Here is a 22,852-nt window from a genome sequence, read left to right as displayed (position 1 = left end):
AGCAGTGTACTTTTGTGGGCTAATAGCTGTTTTTTAAATTATGGTAAGAAAACACATATAAAATTTACCTTCTTTTTTTTTAAACTTGCTGCCGCCTCGAACTCCAAGGCTCAAACAGTCCTCCCACCTCAGACTCCTAAGTAGCTGGGACTACTAGCACCAGTCACCACACCCAGCTACATTTTTATTTTTAATTTTTTGTAGGAACAGGGATCTCACTATGTTGACCAGGCTCGTCTCAAACTCCTGGGCTCAAATGATCCACCTTGACCTCCCAAAGTGCCAAAAATCACCGTCTTAACCATTTTTAAGTGTGCAGTTCAGTAGTGTTAAGTATATTTACACTGTTGTGAAACAGATTTGAGAACTTTCTCATCTTGCAGAACTGAAACTCTATACCCACTAAACAGCAGTTTCCCTTTGCCCTACCTCCCAGCCCCTAGGAACTGCCATTCCACTTTCTGTGTGTATAATTTGGCTACTTTAGATGCCTCACATAAGCAGAGTCATATACTATTTGTTCTTTTGAGGCTGACTGATTTCTCTGAGCATCATGGAATGCTGCGTCATCACGGGTTACTGGATGTGTGCAGTAGGACTTCCTTGCCTCTGAAGGCTGCGCAGGACACGCAGACCACGTTTTGTTGATCCATTTATCATTCAGTAGATCTTGGTTGTTTCCACTTCTTGGCTATTGCGAGTAGTGCTGCTATGAACACGGGTGTGCAAATATCTCTTTGTGGCCTGCGTTCCGTTCTTTTGGATAGGTACCCGAAAGTGGGGTTGCTGGAACACATGATAGGTCTACTTTTAATTTTTTGAGGAATTGCCATACTGTTTTCCATAGCAATTGCACCATTTTACGATCCCACCAACAGTCTGCAAGGGTTCTAACTTCATGTACCCAGCAACACTTGCTTGCTTTTTTTCTTTGAGACAGAGTCTCGCACTGTCACCCGGGCTAGAGTGCAATGGTGCCATCTCGGTTCACGCAATCTCCGCCTGTTGGGTTCGTGCGATTCTCCTGCCTCAGCCTCCCCAGTAGCTGGGAATACAGGCACACACCACCAAACCTGGCTAATTTTTGTATTTTTAGTAGAGACGGAGTTTCACTATGTTGGCCACACTGGTCTTGAACTCCTGACCCCGTGATCCACCCACCTTGGCTTCCCAAAGTGTCGGGATTACAGGTGTGAGCCATTGCGCCCCGCCTTGCTATTTTTTTTTTTTTTTTTCAAGATGGAGTCTCTTTCTGTTGCCTAGGCTGGAGTGCGTGGCATGATCTCGGTTCACTGCAACCTCCACCTCCTGGGTTTAAGTGATTCTCCTGCCTCAGCCTCCCGAGTAGCTGGTATTACAGGTGCATACCACCACGCCCAGCTAATTTTTGTATTTTTAGCAGAGATGGGGGTTTCACCATGTTGGACACGCTCGTCTCGAACTCCTGACCACAAGTGATTCTCCCCACCTTGGCTTCACAAAGTGCTAGGATTACAGGCATGAGCCACCGTGCCCGACCTGACACTTGCTATTTTTAAAAATGTAATAGGCATCCTAATGGGTGTCAGGGGATATCTTACTGTGGTTTCGGTTTGTATTTCTCTAATGGTTAATGATATTGAACACCTTTTCATATGCTTTTTGGCCATTTCTATATATATATTTTAAAAACATATATTTAAACCAGGCCTGGTGGCTCACACCTGTAATGCTGTCCCTTTGGGAGGCTGAGGTAGAAGGGTTGCTTGAGGCCAGGAGTTCAAAACCAGCCTGCTCAACATAATGAGACCTTATCTCTACAAAAGAAAAATTAAAACATTAGCAGGGCTTGGCAGCTTGTGCCTGTGGTCCCAGCTGCTTGGGAAGCGGAGGTGGGAGGATCGCTTGAGTCCAGGAGGTTGATTTGCAGTGAGCTGTGATCGCACCACTGCACTTGAGCCTGGGCAACAGAGCGAGACTCTGTCTCAAAAACAAACAAACAAAAGGCCAGGTGCGGTGGCTCATGCCTGTAATCCCAGCACTTTGGGAGGCCAAGACGGGCGGATCACGAGGTCAGGAGATTGAGACTATCCTGGCTAACACGGTGATACCCCGTCTCTACTAAAAATACAAAAAATTAGCTGGGCGTGGTGGCGGGCACCTGTATTCCCAGCTACTCGGGCGGCTGAAGCAAGAGAATCACTTGAACACGAGAGGCAGAGGTTGCAGTGAGCCGAGATTACACCACTGCACTCCAGCCTACGTGGCGAGTGAAACTTCATCTCAAAAAAAAAAAAAAAAAAATACACAAAGAGAGAACTGTCCATTTATGGACTTTGCCATATTGCTCAGGCTGGTCTCGAATTCCTGGGCTCAAGTAATTCTTCCACTTTGGCCTCCCAAAGTGTTGGGATTACAGGCAGGACCCATTGTGCATGGCCTACGGTAGCTTTTTTGGGTTGTTTTTTAGATGGAGCCTCAGTCTGTTTCCCAGGCTGAAGTGCAGTGGCACAATCTTGGTTCACTGCAAGCTCATTGCAACTTCCGTCTCCCAGGTTCAAGTGATTCTCCTGACTCAGCCTCCCAAGTAGCTGGGATTACAGGCGTGTGCCACCACGCCCGGCTAATTTTTTTGTGTTCTTAGTAGAGATGACGTTTCACCGTGTTAGCCAGGCTGATCATCCAACTCTTAACCTCAAATAATCCACCAGCCTTGGGCTGCTACCAAAGTTCTGGAATTACAGGCAGGAGCCACAGCACCTGGTTGGCTATTCTGTGTCTTTTGTTTCTTCATAGAAACTTCAAAATCAGTTTGTCCACAAAATAATTTACTGGAATTTTGATTGGGACTCTGTTGAATTTATAGATAAAGTTGAGAATAATTGACTTTTTGACAGTATTGAGATTCTATATCCATGAACATGAACTACCTATTTATTTAGATCTTCTTTGATTTTTTCATCAAAGTTTTGCAGTTGTCCTCATATAAATCTTGTATATATTTTATTAGATTTATAACTAAGTACAGATTGTCCCTGACTTACAATTTTTTTACTTTACGATGGTGTGAAAGTGATACATAACCACAAGTTTTCACACTTTAAGCACTGGTGATTCTTTGAACAAAGACTCTCTGGTCTGCAAATTTTACTTAATATATATTTCTTTTCTTTTTTCTTTGAGACGGGAGTCTTGCTCTGTCACCCAGTCTGGAGTGCAGTGGTGTGATCTCGGTTCACTGCAAGCTTTGCCTCCCAGGTTCACGCCATTCTCCTGCCTCAGCCTCCCATAGCTGGGACTACAGGCGCCCGCCACCACGCCCAGCTAATTTTTTGTATTTTTAGTAGAGACAGGGTTTCACCATGTTAGCCAGGATGATCTTGATCTCCTGACCTGGTGATCTGCCCACCTTGGCCTCCCAAAATGCTGGGATTACAGGCGTGAGCCCCTGTGCCTGGCCTTTGTGTGTGTATGTGTGTGTGTGTGTGTGTGTGAGAGAGTCTTGCTGTGTCACCCATGCTGGAGTGCAGTGGCATGATCTTGACTCATTGCAACCTCTGCCTCCCAGGTTCAAGCAATTTTGCCTCAGCCTGCTGAGTAGCTGGGATTACAGGTGCCTGCCACCATGCCTGGTTCATTTTTGTATTTTTGGTAGAGACAGGGTTTCACCTTGTTGACCAGACTGGTCTCGAACTCCTGACCTTAAGTGATCTGCCGCCTCGGCCTCCCATAGTGCTGGGATGACAGACATGAGCTTCTGCTCTTGGCCATAGTTACTATATTTTCAATTTAAGATGGGTTTATTGGGATGTAACTCCATTGTATTTTGAGGAGCATGTGTATTTCAAGTTTTTTTTAATGTGTGCTGGTGCAAAGGATGTTGTTTTTCTTCCTTTGTTTTTTTTTTTTTTTTTTGAGACGGAGTCTCACTCTGTTGCCCAGGCTGGAGTGCAGTGGTGTAACCTCAGCTCACTGCAACCTCTGCCTCCCAGGTTCAAGCGATTCTCCTGCCTCAGCCCCCTGAGTAGCTGGGATTACAGGCGCCTGCCACCACACCCAGCTAATTTTTTTATTTTTAGTAGAAACGCGGTTTCACCATGTTGACCAGACTAGTCTCGAACTCCTGACCTCAGGTGATCCACCCACCTCAGCCTCACAGTGCTGGGATTACAGGCGTGAGCCACTATGCCTGGTTGGTGGTGTTTTTCATTTCAAATTCGAATTGTTTACTGTTTTTCAAAATAGGAAAACAGGAATCTATGCTGAATGAAACAAAATAGACTTGTGCTAAGATGTAAAAAGGAAAAGTTAACCAGCCCCCACCTTCCCCATACTTGGTACCCAGCATTAGCACAGCGGCCTGTGTTAGTCTAGACCTTACTCGTTGCTCAGCAAACGTGTAAAATGTATGGACTATATGACAGCTGTGTAACAATAAAAACAAACAGGATCATGGTCACACAAATGGAGATTTTTATTGATTTTTACCACAGTAGAATCACACTATGCCGTGTTATTCTACAACTTCCTTTTGCACTTAATTTATTATGGCCAAACGTGGTGCATGTTTGTGTACACACACGTGTGCATGCACACACACACAGATTGTTCCACAGAAAGAAGGACCTATACAAAGTATGGGTGTTTTATTTCAGTACATTTTTTTCTGCTTTTTGTCTGTTTCCATCCTCTCTTTGGATAATCTGAATCAGTTACTGCCAAATGGATGGTTCGGAGGTGTAAGCTCATTTTCCTGGTTAAATGCTAAATTCTGTAAGTGCAGAAATAAGGTCGTCGCGTGAGCCTCTCCAGGCTGGGCCTAGCATAGGGCTGAGCATGTGTGGGGCTCTGACAGCCTAGAGTTTGGTTCTGGACCTCCATTTGTCTGTCTGTGAGGGGTCATGGTGATAGTACCACTTCATAGGGTGCTTGGAAGACTAGGAGGGGTCCAGTGTCTGGTATGCCTGGTGTGGAGTAGGTGTCAGGAAGCTGAGCACTCCTTGCTGAGCTTGCTTTTTTGCGGGACTGGGTGGTGCTTGCTGCTGTGCTGAGAAGGAGGCACAGGGCTGAGGAGGGATGCCCTGGTGTGTGATGCCAGTCCTGTGTGCTGGGAATGGGCTGCTCAGAGCTGGGGGGTGGGGGAACAGGCTGGCTTCCAGGGACCCTCTAGCCCCTGGTGTGTGATGCCAGCCCTGTGTGCTGGGGATGGGCTGCTCAGAGCTGGGGGGTGGGGGAACAGGCTGGCTTCCAGGGACCCTCCAGCCCTAGTTGCAAGTTGTTTCCTCCTCTCTGCTTTTCCAGGACAAGCAGCTGCGGATCTTTGACCCCAGAACAAAGCCTCAGGCCTCTCAGGTGAGTTGTGTGGGCAAGCCGGGGTGGATTGAAGCCTCCACTGAGGCTGAGGACCCAGTGGTTCTAGCAGGTGGAGGTAAGAGCAGGCCTGGGGTCCTGGCGGACATGTTCCGCAGCACCAGGGGTCCCCAGGAGGTGGGCCATCACTGCTGGGAGCTCTTCCTGTGAAGTGTGTTCTGGGTCCTGGGAGGGCCTGGCTTTGATCACAGGGTGGGCAGAGCTAAGCTTCCCCCAGGCTCTCCACGGAGGCCATCCTGTGGCTTTAGTCAGTGATCTGAGATCCCCACTTCCTTCCTTTGAGACCTTCACCCTGGCACGGTCAGCAGAGACCAGCTGCAGAGGAGCCAAAAAGAAACAGGTCCTGTCCTCTGCAGGAAGACCCTGGGTGGGACCTATCAAAACGTATAGGCTCCAGGAACTGAGCGTGTTTTCATTTGTGCCTCTGCATGGAGTGTGCGTGGCCATTTCAGTTCCGAGCGGGGAAGCTGGGACCTGGCTCATGCTGCAGGCATGCAGCCACTGGGGCACCATTCATTCGCCCTGCAGAGACCTTGTAGGCAGGAGCAACAATCCTGGGACAGGGCCCTGTCCCGGGGTAGTTGCTGGGGGCTTCTCTTGCTGGGCTGGTTTAGTGCTTCCCTGAGTAACTAGCTGGGGAGTGGAGGCCTGAATAATGCCAAGGGGCCAGGCACAGATGGCCTGGAGGAGGACGGGCTCGTCTGAGGAGTCTGCACGAGCGGTGCTGGGGGAAACAGGCCTGTGGTCACCTGGGCTGTGGGAAGCCATCAGATTTTTTTTTTTTTTTTTTTTTTTTTTTTTGAGTCTCTCTCTGTCGCCCAGGCTAGAGTGCAGTGGCTCAGTCTCGGCTCACTGCAAGCTCCGCCTCCCGGGTTCACGCCATTCTCCTGCCTCAGCCTCCCAAGTAGCTGGGACTCCAGGCGCTTGCCGCCACACCTGGCTAATTTTGTTTTTGTATTTTTAGTAGAGACAGGGTTTCACCTTGTTAGCCAGGATGGTCTCAATCTCCTGACCTTGTGATCCTCCCGCCTCAGCCTCCCAAAGTGCTGGGATTACAGGCATGAGCCACCATGCCCAGCCACCATTAGAGAGTTTTAAGCAAGAAGTACGATGAGTAGATTTATATTTCTTTTTTTGGGGGGAGATGGAGTCTCACTCTGTCGCCCAGGCTGGAGTCCAGTGGCGTGATCTCGGCTTACTGCAAACTCCGCCTCCTGGGTTCACACCATTCCCCTGCCTCAGCCTCCCTAGTAGCTGGGACTACAGGCGCCCGCCACCACACCCGGCTAATTTTTTTGTATTTTTAGTAGAGACAGTTTCACCATGTTGGTCAGGCTGGTCTAGAACTCCTGACCTTGTGATCCGCCCGCCTCGGCCTCCCAAAGTGCTGGGATTATAGACGTGAGCTACCGCACCTAGCCGTGGATTTACATTTCTAAAAAGAACTTTCTAGAAGGTGAGGAGGGTTCTTTCCTGAGGAAGGTGAAGTTTAGGGTCCTGCTGTTAGCTCAGGAGAGGAGCTCCCCAGCAAAGACCTAGGCCCATCACAGATACCTCCTCCCCATTTCTAGGACTTTTTCCTCACCCGGGGTCAAGGGCAAACCACCAGCCCAAACCAAACTAGCGTTAGACTGGAGCCCCAGAGCCCCCTACGCACATAAGACTGAGGAGAGAAACCCAGTCACATGGAAGATTGCCATTTTTTAGTCCAAACGGTACAGTCAGTTCCACTTTTGTCCAGCTGAAGATTGAGAGGACTCCCGTTTAACCAGTGAAACTAGCCAGGCAGAGTGTTTTTGGCCACACCCTGGTCATACTTGCTGGTGAGGCTGGCTGACCTCTTCGTCATGTGGGACCTGGGCTTGGTAGATGGTGGCTGTCTGCATCTCAAGGCAGTGTGGGTGTGCGCGGTATCCTCACTAGGTAGCTTTCTTTGACCTCCAAGCCTTTGCCCAGAAAGCGGGGCCCAGGCTCAGCTTGAAGGCGCCACGGAGGCTTCCTCCAGCCTCCTTCACTTTCTCAGGTTGCACTCTCCTCTCCAGAGGCCAGGGCACTGCTGGGGCACCTATGCTTCTGCCCCTGACCTACCAGGCATGGCTCTGAGCCAGCTTGCTGGGCCCACGTGATTCTTCCTCTTCTCCCCTCCTCCGCCCCCTCTTTCCAGCCTTCCTCCTTTCTCTCCTCCTCTTCCAGCAGGGCTGGGGGCGGTGACTGATGCCGAGGTGGGGATAGAGTGGCTGCTGTCCAAGGGGCTCCCAGCTCCTTGAAGAGAGAGAGAGAGGATCTGGTTCTGGAGGGAGCCCCCCTGCAGGGCTTTGGGGCGAGGAGACCTGGGAAGAGCGTGGGTGGCTCCCACCCCTTCCAGCTGCTGGCTGGGGCCTGTGCTCGGGCCCTGGTGCGGGGGCAGCAAGCCTGGAATGCCGCTCTCCGTGTGGCCCTGCCCCCCACTTCCGCCCAGGGCATCTGGCCCACACCTGGCTTCTATTAGGAAAACCGCTGCTGGCAGCCAGGGCCGGTGTGAGCCGAGGGGCCGACTTGAGGGAGAGGCCTTCTGGGAGCGCTTTCTCTGGCAACCCTCCTTCCTGCCTAGTGGGGTGTGGCTGGGGGTCAGGGAGCGGAGCCGCCTGCCCTCCATCCAACCTCTGTCCTCTGTGGGTCCACCCCACCTGAGCCCTGGTGCTGTCCCAGAGCCCGGAGTGGGCCAGGGAGTCTACCCGCCACTGTCTTGTTGGAGCCCTGCCTCAGGCATGAGCTTAGAGCAGGGGACCCTGGGGTGACTCCTCCTGCTCACACCCCTGCTTGGTTCTTAGACTGCATGTATGAGCCTTTGTTATGCACCAGGCACTTGGCATATTCCGTTTCCTTGGAGGTGTAGACCCCAAGGGTCAGATGGTTCTGTGGCTTCTCCAGGGTCCCACCTCAGGGTGACAGAGGCAGGCTCGCCCATCTGATTGTAGAACCCCCCGGACCCCCACTGCCGCCCCTTCCCTATACAGCTGGCCTAGCTGAGGCTGGGTAAGGCTCTGGAGCCCAGGCTGTTCTGAGGAAGTGGCAGCCCCAAATGAGTGTGGAGGACTCAGAACCCTTGTCTAGGTGGGAGGGGGCCCCAGACTGAGCCCTCTAGGAACCCCAGTGCATCAGACAGGCCAGTTGGGGGTGGTGAGCCTCAGAGGAGAGAAGGGAGTGAGTGGGGGAGTCTCACTATTAAAGCAGGTCCCCTTACCCAAGCAGGGAGCCAGGGCTGCTCCTGGAACCATCCTGCCCTGCACAGGAAGTGTTGCCATGGTGATGAAGGGGTGGGCATACGCCTCCCCTCCTCACCCCTTGGGGGCTGGCACTGCTCCTGCCCTGCCACAGCCCCTTCTGTTCTCAGAACCAGGTTGTGGGGGGCCTCAGGGATGCAGGGTAACAGGATGCCTGGGTCTCAGCTGTAGCCCCTGTTCTTGCCCCCTACCCAGGAGAAAGAGGAGCTGGAGAGAGGGCTCTTCTCTGAGGCTTGCTGAGGCTGGCAAACGGGTCTCGCTCTGTCACCCAGGTGGGAGTGCAGTGGCGCCATCACGACTCTCTGCAGCGTTGACCTCCTGGGATCAAGGGATCCTCCTGCCTCAGCCTCCCTAGTAGCTGGGACTACAGGCACGCACCACCACGTCAAGCTAGTTGGGTTTTTTTTTTTTTTTGAGATAGAGTCTTGCTCTGTCAGCCAGGCTAGAGTGCAAGGGCTTAATCTCGGCTCACTGCAACCTCTACCTCCCAGGTTCAAGTGATTCTCCTGCCTCAGCCTCCTGAGTAGCTGGGATTACAGGCGCCTGCCACCATTCCCAGCTAATTTTTGCATTTTTGGTAGAGATGGGGATTCACCATGTTGGCCAGGCTGGTCTTGAACTCCTGACCTCAGGTATCCTGCCGCCTCAGCCTCCCAAATTGCTAGGATTACAGGCGTGAGCCACTGTGCCTGGCCTAGTGTTTGTTTTTCTAAGAGAGAAGTTTTCGGTTTGTGGCCCAGGCTGCTCTAGAACTCCTGGGCTCAAGCAGTCCTCCCGCCTCAGCCTCCCAATGTGTTGGGATTACGGCAGGGACTATTGCACCCAGCCTACTTCTCATTTTTGATACTGGTGATCACTCCATTGATAAGGAGTTACAGAGTAAGGGGTGGGCCACTGACCCCCTCCCTCACTTGGGGGCTTCCTGAGGTCTCTGGGCAAACTGAGCTAGGTGTCCCCACAGTGGGGAGTGGCGGGGCGCAGCCAAAGCTCTTACCTGGAGCTCTGAAGGCTGGGCTGAATACTCCAGGGAGCGAGAGCTGGCCCAGGATGTTTGCTGGAAACCAGAGTGTTTCTGGGGCAGCTATGGTCCTGGGCGGGTCCTCCTCCCTTCCCTGCTGCCTCCTATCCGCGACTCTGTGCAAGTCTCATCACCACTCTGAGCCTCGCAGCCCTCTTGTGCAGGTGGAGGAGACAGCTGGGGCCGGGCCACTTTGCACCATGGCTTCCTCTCTCTGCACCTCTGGCTTCCCACATGTGAATTAGGAAGGTGGGAGATACAGGCCAAGGGATGTCCCACCCCAGCCTTAGCCTGTGCGCCCTAGGTGAAAAGTGCTCAGTGGTAGCCCTGGGGAAATCCTGCAGGCTTGGCCCAGCCTCCACCTCCTGCATCCCCATCTGCTGGCTGAGTGGGTCTCTCTGCGTCCAGTTTTCGACTCTTTGCGGATGCTAGTTCCCATACCTGGCTCACGCCTGTCAACCCTCACAGCCTAGTGGGAATGACGCTAGGTCTTCCCTCACTTACGCTCTGACGGTACCCTGCTATCACTTGTGAGACATGCACACGTGACACGTGTCAGACACAATCCTGAGCCTTCTACAAGCGTTCCCTCTTACTCCTTATGGCCGTCTTCAAAAGTGGGTCCTTCAGCACCACAGGAAAGGTTTAAAAAAAAGTAAATTCTGTTACAGTGCTTTTTACAGACATGGAAACTGAGGCACAGAGCCGGTGACTGACCCACCATGGAAGGTGGCCGTGGTGGCTGGGCTGGGGCTCTCCTGGGTCCACCTCCAGAGCTTCCTCCCCTAACACTGTGCGGTGCCCCCACGGCAGGCACAGTCACATGGAATGACACACTGATTTCTGTTTGGCCTACATCTGCCTCCCCGACGTGTTTATTCTACCGGCACGGGGACTTTTCCCATTTTGTTCACCATGTCATCTCGAATAGTGTGTGGCTCAAATATCCGTATGAGGAGAAGATAGATGAGCGAGGGGCACTGCTTCCCCCCAGCACCTGCCCTCTAGCTGAGAACCGTCTGGCCCCACCGCCAGCTCCTAGCACAGTTCTGGTCTCTGGGAGGCCTTGTGTGTTTCTTGAATGAATGAATGGCTTTTGGACCAACTAAGAGCCACCTGGTGGGCTGTGCACACATGGGTATTTGCACACTAAACACCGAGAAGGCAGGAGTCTGAATGACACTGTGACCCTCTCCGGGTGTCGAGGGCAGGGCTGGCCAATGGCTCGACCCTTGTCCTGACCCGATATCCCCTCTTACGTGGAGAGAGGGCAGTGGGGCCTTGGTTCTCAGGCTCCAGCCCCAACTTCCTGTGCCGGCCGCAGCCTGGTGGGAAGGGAACAGTGAGAAAAGCCCCTCGAAGGACGGGACCTGGAGCCGTTTCCGATGGTCTCCCACGCTGGAGTCAGCCTCCACGGGCTGGGGAGGGGGCCCCGGGCCAGCTCCTCGCAGGCTGCTTCCCTCCCTCATTCATTCCCAAGGAGATCGTGGGAAGCTCGGAGGAAGCTGGCCATGGTTTGGGGTGAGCTATTTTTGGTAACAGGGTCCTTCGTCTCAGGCTCCGGGGGCCAGGGTGACTGGGAGGAGCTGTTTGCATTTCCTCTGGCCCCCTCAGCTCCCTACTGCCAGGGCCCAGGAGGACAGGGCCCCACCCACCATTGAGCTTCCCTCTCCTCCCGGGGGCCGGGAGCTTTCCTGCTGGCAACTCCAGCACCTTGGGAGGGCCAGGAGAGGCACTGCTTGGCGTTCTCTGGACGTTGCCCAGAGGTGGGTCCCAGGCCCTGCCTCCTGCCTGGGGCGGCGGCAGTGATCCTCAAAATCCGCCGATTTACACGGCGCTTTGCCACAAGCTCTGCCCTTCCACATGGCAACAGCCCTGGGAAGTGGGTGGCACCGCACCGGGTGCCCCTTACACAAGCGAGAGAAATGACACTTTGAGCGAGTGTGGTGTCCCCCGGATCACACAGCTCGTGGGGGCAAGAAAGTGCCAGTACCTTCAGCCCCTGGTGCAGTAGGGAAGGGGCCTGGAGCTGGGGAGCGAGGCAGCCTTCTCTTCGGGAGGAGGGACACTCGGGAGGAGCGGTCAGGTTGGCCTGTGGGCGCAGAGCTGCCCTCAGCTGGGGCGGAGGTGGGACTGATCCCTGGAGTGCTTTGGAGACCACCTTTGGTCCCAGTGGGGACGTGGAGAAGGACCCAGCCCTTCCCACCCTCTATGAGGCTTTTAGGCAGGTGGGCAGCAGAAGTTCCCCAGCTCAGGCCCAGTCCAGGGGGCCCCGCCCGCCAGCAGGGGGCCTGGGGGCTCAGGTCCACCTCTTGCCTCCTGCAGAGCACACAGGCCCATGAGAACGGCAGGGATAGCCGGCTGGCATGGACGGGCTCCCGGGAGCACCTTGTGTCTACTGGATTCAACCAGGTAGGGGGTCCTCCTGGAGGAGCAGGGCATGGCCAGGTGGGGATGTGTCCAGCCCTTCGGGCAGGGACGAAGCCAGTGGGAGGCGGGGGACTGAGGGCCAGTTCCAGGCCTGTCCATATACGGCCTGACTGTGCAGCCGGGTCTCAGAGCCTCAGGGGACTGACGGCTGCTGAAAACTGGCAGATTCCATTTGTAATAGCTCAGCCTGACCCCAGGAGCTATAGTGGCCCCACAGGGACCGAGTCCATGGAGGGAACCGCCCCTCATCCCTTGTCACCTAAGGGTTCTTAAAGGGGCAGAACATGAAAACCCAAACTCTCTTTCCTTGGGGTGACTCCCATCCCTACTCCAAGCCCTGCTCTGAGGCAGGTGCACTGTGTCAGGCGGTACCCTCAGGCACTGGGTTTCCCGGGAGCCCCTGGATGGGGCTCTGAGGGACAGGCCCCTCTGAGCCCCTCTCTCGCCCTCCCTACAGATGCGTGAGCATGAAGTGAAGCTGTGGGACACGCGGGTCTTCTCCAACGCCCTGGCCTCCCTCACCTTGGACACCTCACCGGGGTAGGAGCTGCGACACGCGGGTGGGCTGGGGGGCTGATGACCCAGGGCACCGCTGGCAAGGGCGCCTGATCCGGCCTGTCAGTGAGGCGGGCTGATCTCCGGGCTGTTCTGGGTACCTGATCTGGGCTGCAAGGCCTTGCAACAGACACCTGGCCCTGTACCCCTGAAGCTTCCAGGTGTCACCTACAGCAGGTGCTCTGGCACCCCTCTGGCCCCTGGTAGCAGAGTGGGCCCTTGGTCACCAGAGGTTTCATGGCGGGGGGTTGACACAGTCATGCTTGGCATTCAGGGAGAGGGTGTGGTCCGGAAATGCAAGAATGCACTTCATTTTTCTGTGGATGTTCTGGTAGGGCTGAGGCCCAGGGAGGCTCCAGGCTATGATAGGAGGGTGGGCGTGCGCACTGCTGGACAGCCTGGCAGGTTGGAGGTAGAGGTAGAGGTGGAGGTGGAGGTGGGCCTTGGCTTATGCGGCCCACTGAGGTTTATGCTGCCTACTCCGCACCAGCCATATGGCTGTCTTGTTCTATCCTGAGGTGTGTCCCCAGGTGAGGCTGGTGTCCAGGCAGCCTGGGGGGCTCCAAGTGCACCTCATCCTTCCGTCTGCCCCCAGAAGCGTGTGGAGAGGGCTTTTGGCAGTGCCTGGCGGGGTCTTGGCCAGGCACGCTCTGGCCTTGGCCCACTGCGGCTCTGGAGCCAGACACCAGGAGGCCCAGGGCAAGCATTTATGAGTGACCCATCCGTTCAGACCACCCACAACACAGCTGGGGAAACTGAGGCTGGGGGTGTTCAGAGACGTAGCCAGGCAGGGCCAGGGTGGAGCGGCAGGGACTCCATCTGCCTTCTGAAGCTTCACCCGTGACTCATGAGGGCCTTGCTGGAACCTTCGCAGACAGGGGGATCCGAGAACGTCAGAGCCAGGAAAGGGGTGGTCCTTGGCAAGCTTATTCCTTCTTCCATTGCATAACTGAGGAAACTGAGTCACAGGCAACAATGACCTGTCCAGGCTCTGGGAGCAGCAAGGGTATGTGTCTGGGGGTAAAGAAGGCTGTGGGATCTTCCGGGGAGTCCCCAAAAGAGGTCCCACCTGAATATCAGTGAGAGCTCCTGCCAAGGGCTTCCCCTGGCTGAGAGCCGCCCAGAGGAGGGGTAGGGGTCAGGGTGACAGTGACGGCCTCTCCCATCCTCTCACACCCAGGGAGGGGCTGAGAAGCTGGCAAGGTCCATTTTACAGATGAGGGAGGCAAAGATGAGCAAGATTCAGCACCTTCCCTGAAGTCACATAGAGGGCGAGAGGCAGAGTCAGGGCTGCCCTCAGCCTCCTGCCTGCTCTGGGCATTGGGGATTCAGGGAGGAGTCAGTGGGACCTGCCTTGCCTTGAGGAGGCAGAGCTCTCGGGCCTTCAGACTCCACGTCTAGGATCTGTCCCCATGTCCCCCATCCTGGGCCCGGAGCTGCCTGGCATCTTGTCTTCTAGACCTTTCTAGGTCAGACAGCCCCTTCCCTGCAGGGCCCCCAGCAGAGGCATTGGTGTGAAGGGACCCAGCACTGGTCACTTCCACCCACCACTTCCTGCCTTCCAGGCTCCGCCCCCAGTGACAGGGTTCACATTCCCTGCAAGCATCTCCTGTCCCGCCTCAGTGTGGCCTCTGGAGGAGTTAATGATGCCCAGACCTCACGGTGCCACTGGCCAAGGCTGACCCTGTAATTACCACAGTTAAGAATAGCCTCGAAGGACCAGTGAGGACTGGAATTTCTCAAATCACTCCCAGATGGGTGGCCAGGCCAGGGTCCTCTGCCCCCGAGCCCTGGCCCCTCCTCTGCCTTCCTGGCACCCTTGGCAAGGGAGCCGGGACTCTCCAGCCCCCATGAAGCTGGTGGATGCCAAGGATGTGTGCCAGCCCCCCAGCTGTTCTGAGAGGTGGTGGGTCCCCTGCACCCCCAGGCATCCTGGAAGCTGGAGCCCCCTACTGACTCCCTGGGGTGCCAGGACCTCTGAGCGAATCTGGGCTGAGCATGGAAAGTCTGGAGTGTCATCTATGGGCACGGGAGGTTGGCAACTGCATCCACTCCACCACCCTCGAGTTCTTCTGTTTTACAGATTTTCCATCTTTTCTGGGGCAGAACAGTGTGTGCCCTTAGGAGAGCTAGAGGCGGCCAGGGTTCGTGCCCACACCCCATCTCTGCCTCATCCTCACCCAGGGGCCTCACTGTGGTCCCACCTTTGCCCTCCCCGTGACATTTGTGGAGTATCTGAGGGGAAGCCGGCCACAGTAGGAGGAGCGGGGCTGGGAGCCAGGCCAGCCTCAAACACGAAGGTCCTGTCTGTGCTCAGGCAGCATCCATGGAGGGCTGCCCAGCACTGTGTGTGCCTGGCACCATGCTTGGTGCTAGGTGGAGGTGGGAGGATAATGAGAGGGACCGGCAGCCTGCACTGAAGGAACATCTCATGCTTTGGTCTGGGAGGCGCAAAGATACACCTGTCTGGGGTGCCATGCTTCTGGGTGTGAACTGAGCGGGGATGAGTGTGTGAACACTTTTGAGGGGGCTGGGCGAACTGTATCACCCCCTACCCCCATAGAAGTAGGGTCTGTTGCTTCTGTAGCTCACAGTGGCCCTAAGCCCTCCCGCGTGGCTGGCAGCCCCATCCGTGGCTGGGGAGCAGGTGCTGGGGTCCTGTCTCCACTTACTGTGAGCACGCTGTCTTCCCTCCCTGAAGCCGCTCCTTTTCAATATATGAGGTCGCCGGGCATAAAGCAAGAGCATGTGTCGCCCACATGGCCCAGAGCCTGCTGTGGTCAGCACCTGGTGATGGGGGCTCGCACACCCCCACATCTGCCCCTGGTCCCTAGCCTAGAATCGGGGGACTTGTCCCTGGTCGAGGCTGCATCTCCGCTTGGCCACCCCCTGGCTGGGTTCTCCCCTTCCCCAAAGCCCTGATCTGATGGCACACTCCACTGTTCCTGGGAAGGCTTCCTTTCTTTGGGCCCTGTCACCCCCCGACTGCACCCCACCACCGTCCCACTCGGCCAGGTTTGCTTTGCAGTGAAAACATTTTTTCAGCAGCCACCGTGTTCAGCGGCAGCCTCAGGCCCACAAAGGCCCCTTTGACAAGGCAGCCACGGGAAGGGGGAGGCAGGCCTGGCCGCAGCCACTCCCCTAATGGGACCCAGGCCTACAGGAAATCCACCTGGGCTGCCACTGCTGCCTCAGGAAGAAGGGGCCCCACCCAGGCCCACTGCCACCACCCACTGCCCGCCATGACCCACGGCCCGCCTCTTCCCTCCCTGTGCCAGAGCCCTCAGCAGCCGCTAATTGAATCCAGAGCCTCGCGTGGCTGGGCCTGACTCGGCGCTGACATCAACACCCGCGCCGCGGGGCCTACTCCCTGGGTCCGGCTTGGCTGACTCTGTCCCACCAGGGGTGAGCCTGAGTGCTGGGGGCTGGGGCCATGACCTGTGGGACGGTGGCATGGGGTCTGCAGGAGGCTCACTGCAGCATGTTCTGGGTGCCCCTGCAGCAGCAGCCCAGTGGGCCCCCTCCCCTCCTTCCCACTGAGGGTGACAGGAAAAGGTGCTGTGTCCATCACTGTCCCCAAGCTCCCTGCACCCAGTCCAGGCCACAGCTGCACTAAGCATCCCTGCCCCCACCTCAGCATGCAGCCTTCCTGGAAAATGCTTCCACTTCTAGGGTTTCCGGAAAGCCTGGGCACATCCCTAATGCAGGGGCTGAGGGGGCATCCCAAGGCCACCAATCCTGGCACCATCCGCAAGCCAGCCTGGGCCCTTTGTTCCTGTCCTCCAGCTTGTCCTGCCAGCTGGGGCTCAGCTCCTTTCTCCCCACCCATGGGGTCCCTGCCTTTGATGATTCACACTTCCTCTCCCAACAAAGCCCTCACTGCAGCCGGGAGCAGGAGGCAGGGATTTCCCTGCTGCACCCGTGCTGGGCCGTGGGGTGGCATGGGGCTTGGGCCATGCAAACCTGGCTCTCCCGAGACACTGCAGGGAAGGTCCTGGAGGCCATCTGGTCCCAGGATCATCCATGAGGCCTGGAATGAGATAGCCCAGGGCCCTATCCCTAGAGGAAGGCAGGCAGTGAACTGCCCATCAGACCAACCCAGGAGGGCCTCACATGGCCCCACATCTGCCACAAGCCTCTCCCAGCCGCACATGGGCCAGAGCTCCTGCTGGCAGAAGACAGGGCCTGGGGAAGGTGAGGCTTCCTGACCCGTCCTTGTCCTAGGCCAGAGGCAGCCCTGCCCCACCTGGGCCCAGCCTCACCTCATTCAAGCCTAGGGTGGATGGCACCCAGGTCAGGACACCTGGGAGGGCTGCCCAAGCCCAGGGGATGCTGACTGAGGGCCCTGGCTCCCCATAGCAAGGGCTGCTCTTCCATCTCCCTCCACCCAGTCCTTCTACCCTGGGGCTGAGCCCAAGAAACACACTTCATTTCATCTTTTATTTTCTTACAAAAGGCCTTCATATCATCGTTTGTCTTACAAAAACCAAAGTCCTTGTCTCTGAGTTTGAAAAACATCTTCCCAGAATAAATGGGAAAGGATCTCTTATAAATATATGTATTTTTTTAAAAAAAGCAAAACATGTTCCTAAAGCATCTTCCTTTCCAGTTTCTTTTGTTCCTTCGCTTCCTGGGGCCAAAGCTAGAGTCACACAGCCCCGTCGCCCACCTGCTCTCCCTCTGCTCTTTCTGGAAGCTTCCTTCACTGACCCCCGGGGTCTGCTTGGAGTGGGAGAGCCCAGCAGGGCCCAGGCATGCGTTACCAGCACATGGCAGGGCCGGCGTGCCGAGGGACTGCACGTTGCGGAGGGCAGGGCGGACGCCGTCCTCATAGGCACTCGGTTCTGGGGACATTTGGGCTCGTCAGCTGGGCCACGGCATCTCACAGACGAGGAGACGAGGTCCAGAGGGGACAGGACCCAGCTGTGGTCACACAGCCCTGTCTGCACACGTCCCCGAGGTTGGGACTGAGAACTTACGTGGTGTGGCAGCAGGAGGGGGCTGGCCGTCTCACTGGCTGAGAGCCTGGCCCCGGCTGCCCTGTCTCTCCCTGGCCTAGATGTAGGGCTTTGCGTGGAGGGGTGACTGGAGGCCAGGCCCTGGGAAGCCCATGAGTGGCACCTCACACTCAGACCCACTGGGCAGGGCCTCTCCACCGCCCTCTGTTGCCTTTGGGCCTGGCTCCAAGGGGGCCTTCACCCCCTCCAGTTCCAGGGGCCCAGCCCCTGGCCCCACCTGCCCTTTGTCCTGAGCCGCTGCTGCCACGGCCCGCCCCCGCCGCACACAGTAGGCTGCCCCCACCGCAGCCAGCGCAGCCAGGAACACCGCGGCCAGGGCGGGCGCAATGAGGAGCGGCAGGTTGCCCTCGCGGGCCTGGGTGACTGGGGCGTGGTTGGAGTGGACAGCTGGGGGTGTGCGGGCCTCCCCGCAGGCCTCCTCGCCCTCCGGCACCCGCCCGGGCCCCAAAGGCATGACACAGATGGAGTAGGTGGCGTTGGGCCGCAGCTGGGTGACCGTGTACTCAGTGAGCGAGGCGGGCAGCCGCAGCGTCACCAGCCGCTTATCAGGGCCCGATAGGTTGCGGTAGGTGAGGCGGAGGCTCCTGAGCTGCACGGAGCTCCCCTGGAGGTAGCGCTGCAGCCCCACACGCAGGGAGGTGGGGCTCACCGGCTCGATGCCCAGGGTCAGGGGCTGTGGTGGCCTCGGCGTGGCCGGTGTAGGGCTGGGCCGTGTCCCGTGTCCCATCTGGCTCTCACAGTACAGGCCTGTGAAGCCCTCAGGGCACAGGCACGCCAGTTGGTGCCGTGTCCCCAGGTGGCATGTGCCCCCATTGAGGCAGGTGGACGGTGGGCAGTCCTGGGGCTGGGGGACAGGCTCTACAGTAGGTGGGGCAGTGGAGGGCGGGCTGGGGACCTCAGTGGCCGGCTCTGTGGGGCTAAGCCAGGTAGGAGCCAAGCTAGAAGACAAGGGTGTAGGCTCCTGCACCATGGGCCTCGTGGTGGGCACTGCGGCCGTGGTAGTGGTGGCTGGGCAGCCAAAGTCGGCGTAGTCAAGCTCCAGGAGCAGTCGGCCAGCATTCTTGGGTGGGAAGTGGCAGCGCGTCTCCTCGGGGCTGGCCAGTGTGACGTGGCTCTCGCGCACCCAGGGGCCAAACCAGCTCAGGGGGCACACGCAGTTGAAGGGGTTGCGGGCAGCTGCCAGCAGCCGCAGGCGGGGGAAGAGGCCCGAGAGGTCGCTAGGCAGGGCCTGCAGGCTTAGGTTGCTCAGGTCCAGCTCCTGCAGGGCAGCCAGGCCGGCCAGGTCCTCGGGCCGCAGCTGGGCGATGCGGGTGTTGCCGGCTAGCCGCAGGCGCGTCAGGCCCCGGAGGCCTCGGATCACAGGTGGCACTCGCTCCAGCTGGTTGTCGGACACATCCAGGTCGTGGAGGTTGCGCAAGCGGCTGAAGAGCCCCTCGTCCAGCTGCTGCAGCCCCAGACCGGCCAGCCGCAGCGCCTCCACGTTGGCAGTGTCCAGGATGCCGGGCTCCAGGGCCAGGAGGCTGTTGTGGCTGAGGTCCAGCAGCAGCAGGCGGGGCAGGCGCAGCGGGGGCAGTGTCCTCAGCTCGTTGTCCTGCAGCTTGAGCTCCAGGAGGCGGTCGAGCGTGTCGAAGGCACCAGGTTGGATGTGGCGGATGCGGTTCTTGCCCAGGTAGAGGCGCTCGAGGCGCCGCAGGCCGTGGAAAGTCTCATTGGTGATTTCATGCAGCCTGTTGGCTGTCAGGTCCAGGTTGCTGAGGTTGGCAAGTGGCTGGAAGACCCCGCTGGGCAGGCTGGCAATCTGGTTCTGTGACAGGTCCAGGAGCTGCAGGCTCAGCAGGCCGGCAAAGCTGCCTGTGTCGAGCGTGGTGATGCCGTTCTCAAAGATGTACAGCCCCACCGTGTTGGGTGGCACATCTCGGGGCACCGTGGTCCCCTGGCGGGCAGTGCAGAAGACTGTCTGTGGCTGGCTGCACTGGCAGCCGGATGGGCAGCCCTGCACCCCGGGCCTCAGGGCCAGGATCAGGAGCAGTGGCAACAAGAGAGGGACCCTGGAGCACATCTTCTGTCCCTGGGAGCAGAGAGGAGGCAGAGACAGAAGTGAGTCAGGGGCCTAGAGGGCAGCCACGCCAGGAAGAGCCAGAGGGAATTCACTGATCCTGCCCCCAAATGTGAGAGAACCCAATGGTTATAAGTCAGGTCGCCAGTGCCCCTGAACCAGGTTCTGTCCCAGCCCCGTCACTCCCTCACTGTGTGACCTTGTCGTTACATCCAGTGCACATAGAGGTCATCATGGGGCCTGACATCCACTGAACGTGCAGTGACCATGCACCGCTTCCTCCTGAACCCCAGACCCTCCTGCCTCTGCCTAGGTAGGTTCCCCCATCCCCTGCCTCAGAGGTGGACAGGGAAAGAGAGAATCGAGAATCGTGGGACTTGGAGCGGCAGCTCCTCCCTACAGGGTCTGGAAGGGGGCAGGCAGGCAGCTGGGTGGGTGTGTAAGCAGAGAAGCTGGCTGCCCTGGTCCCCAGCTCCTGCTGCCACGCTCCGTGTCCCGCCCTCCTTGGAGGAGGGACTGTAGTGGGAAGACTTCACATGGAAACTATGGGATCCATGTTTTTCCACTTGGGCAGTCAGACCTGCTTAGGCTGGGGGCTGCGGGCCGCCAGGAAGTGGCCGGCGGGAAGGTTCCCGGAGGAGGGGCAGAGGTCACAGGCATTGGTAGGTGTCTCCTGTGAGGGAGGGAGGCGGGGAGCTGAGGCTGGTGACACAGCTGGAGCTGGGGGGCCACAGGGTTCAGGTGGGGACACTGGCTACATGGCAGCCCCAGGGGCAGTGCCAGGTCTGGGAAAACTCTGCAGAGTCATTCATCTACTGTTTCTTTTTTTTTGAGATGGAGTTTCGCTCTGTCGCCCAGGCTGGAGTGCAGTGGCGTCATCTCAGCTCACTGCAACCTCCGCCTCCCAGGTTCAAGTAATTCTCCTGCCTCAGCCTCCCATGTAGCTGGGACTACAGGTGCCAGTCACTAAGCTCGGCTAATTTTTGTATTTTTTTTAGTAGTGACGGGGTTTCGCCATGTTGGTCAGGCTGGTCTCAAACTCCCGACCTCAGGTATCTGCCCACTTCAGCCTCCAAAAGTGCTGAGATTACAAGCGTGAGCCACCACCCCCAGCTTCATCTACTGTTTCTTGGGGTCTGCCCTGAGCTGGGCACCAAGAAAGATGACCAGCAGCCATCCCCTCGGCAGTGGTGGTGCAACTCCTTCCCACGTGCCAGCTAAGTGGGAAGGACTAAGGAACACTAAGTGTTTACCATCACCTCAGGTAGCCCCCCAGCAGCCACATCAGGGCAGACAGAAGAAAGCAGGGCTCATGGAGGTGCAGGGACTTGCTGCCATTGCAGTGCCAGCAAGTCCAAGCCAGAGTCCAGGTGTACAACAGTCGCCTGTGACGAATGCATGCCCTCCAGATGCCCTGGGGGCGGGGGCTCCCACCAGCCACTCCAGGCTCCAGATCTTAGCTGCACTGCCCAAGTCAGGCAGGTCTGTGGCTGGCCCCCATCATCTAGACTCCTAGGGAGACCACTGGGGCCGTCCCCAGGAGCAGCCCTCCCCACCTTGGCACCCCTAGAGTCCATGAGCCTCATACGGGGTGCCAGCCCCTCCCCAGGAAGCATCCTGCCCAGTGGTGCCTGCAGCTCATACAAGAGCCCTTTCTGCTGGAGCCTGGGCTTCCCCTTCCCCTACACAGGCCGTGCAGGTAGTCCAGGGAACACGACCCCACCCAGCCTGCACTCCACCCCACTGCCCTAGGCTAGGGGGACCCATCCATGGGGCTCCCTCTCCCCCAGGTACGTGGGTTTCTGGAATGTAAGGAGGAGGAGCAGGTGGTCCCAGGACAGATGAGACAAATCACTGGTGAGGTGGCCACTGGGGTCTGCGGGTAGCTCGAGGTGAAGGAAGGAGCCCTTGTCTCCAGGGTTTGGCCCACGCAGGCCCTGCCCACCTGTAGTATCCCACTGTCAGAGTCGTCTCCCCTAGAAGCCACCGACCCTTGTTAGCGACAACAAGCGCCCTTCAGAGGCCAGCAGGCTAAGCCTCCCCGACCTAGCGGTGTGCCCCTTGCTGTCGTGTGCCCCCTCACCTCCCTAAGGTGAGACCCGGCCTGCCTTTGCCATAGGTGTCTCCAGGCCCGCTTAGCTCACCTCTGCCGAGTGAACAGCCCAGGAGGGCCTGGCACTGAGCACTGGAAGAAGTTAGCACCCCGAACCCCGGGCACATGTCCCTGGCCCGGCCAGCACCACCCCAGGGGGGCTCGTGTCTGATGACCTAAGGCCCTGGGGCCACACCCCCAGCCTTCTCCTCCCCTGTGGGACCCGCTCCACCCTCACTGACTCAGAGGACGGCGGGTGCGGCCTGGCCTCCAGATGTGGGCTGTGAGTGACCCCCACCCATCCCATGTCCATGTCGGGGGTGAGGCCACCTCTGCCTGAATTAGTCCTCCCAGCGGGGCCAGGCCAGGGTCAGGAAGGGTGCAGCCAGGTTCCAGGGTGGGAAGGGACCTGCCACGTGGCCAGCCTGGCCACCACTGTGGCCTCAGCTCCCCTTGGGCCTCATTTAAGGTCACAGTTAAAAGCTCTCACTCCAGACAGACGGCCCTGGGCTCAGAGGTGTCCAAGCTGCGAGGCCACAGACAGTGACTTTGCTCTCACACCTCGGTTTCTTCATCTGAGTATCTGGGACACTTCAGGGCTGCAGTGGGGGATGCATGTGGAGTCCTCAGCCCTGCGAGGCCAGGTGTGCAGGCCAGCTCTTAGGGGCACATACTGGGGGGTGCTCTTCTCCCTGCACTGTTGGGTCTTTAATCAGCAAGGTCATGAAGGGGGAGAGGACGCTGTGGGTCCATCTGGCCACAGGGTGGCTTTCTGGCTGACAGGTTGTGAGCTGTGGAATGTGCGTCCCTGTCAGCAGGACAGGGGTCTGGGTCAGGACTGTGGGCTGGGGTCCTGGACTGACCACCCAGCCGGTAGCAGCCAGCCTGCTTCCCAGCCCCGTAAAATGTGCAGTTACCTCTTTTGCCTGAGCCCCAATTTTATACCCCCACAGCAAAGGGAGGAGGGAGGAGGCAGCACTGGAGCTTTGGAAAACCCCAGAGTTTGTAAGCTACAGGCTGGCAGCTCTGAGGGCGCCGCCAGGGGCTCCTGGCACTGAGGAACCCATCAGG

At 57.6% G+C, this 22,852-nt stretch overlaps 2 protein-coding genes across 2 annotated transcripts in view; one reads left to right on the top strand and one right to left on the bottom strand.

The window, feature by feature from the left end:
* Positions 1-22,852, top strand: part of CORO7 (coronin 7) — a 63,966-nt gene that overhangs the window by 17,865 nt on the left and 23,249 nt on the right. Inside the window, exons 7-9 of the mRNA XM_023225868.1 lie at positions 5,281-5,331; positions 11,956-12,042; positions 12,518-12,600. Coding sequence (XP_023081636.1) covers positions 5,281-5,331; positions 11,956-12,042; positions 12,518-12,600 — 221 coding nt within the window. The remainder of the gene's footprint in view (positions 1-5,280; positions 5,332-11,955; positions 12,043-12,517; positions 12,601-22,852) is intronic.
* VASN (vasorin) lies at positions 17,037-19,800 on the bottom strand. The gene has a single exon (XM_023225870.2). The coding sequence runs from the start codon at positions 19,690-19,692 to the stop codon at positions 17,671-17,673; it is 2,022 nt and encodes a 673-aa protein (XP_023081638.1). The 5' UTR covers positions 19,693-19,800; the 3' UTR covers positions 17,037-17,670.

The sequence above is a fragment of the Piliocolobus tephrosceles genome, chromosome 17 (assembly GCF_002776525.5).
Source record: "Piliocolobus tephrosceles isolate RC106 chromosome 17, ASM277652v3, whole genome shotgun sequence".
In the NCBI taxonomy this organism is placed as follows: domain Eukaryota; kingdom Metazoa; phylum Chordata; class Mammalia; order Primates; family Cercopithecidae; genus Piliocolobus; species Piliocolobus tephrosceles.
This window is presented reverse-complemented; position numbering and strand designations above follow the sequence as displayed.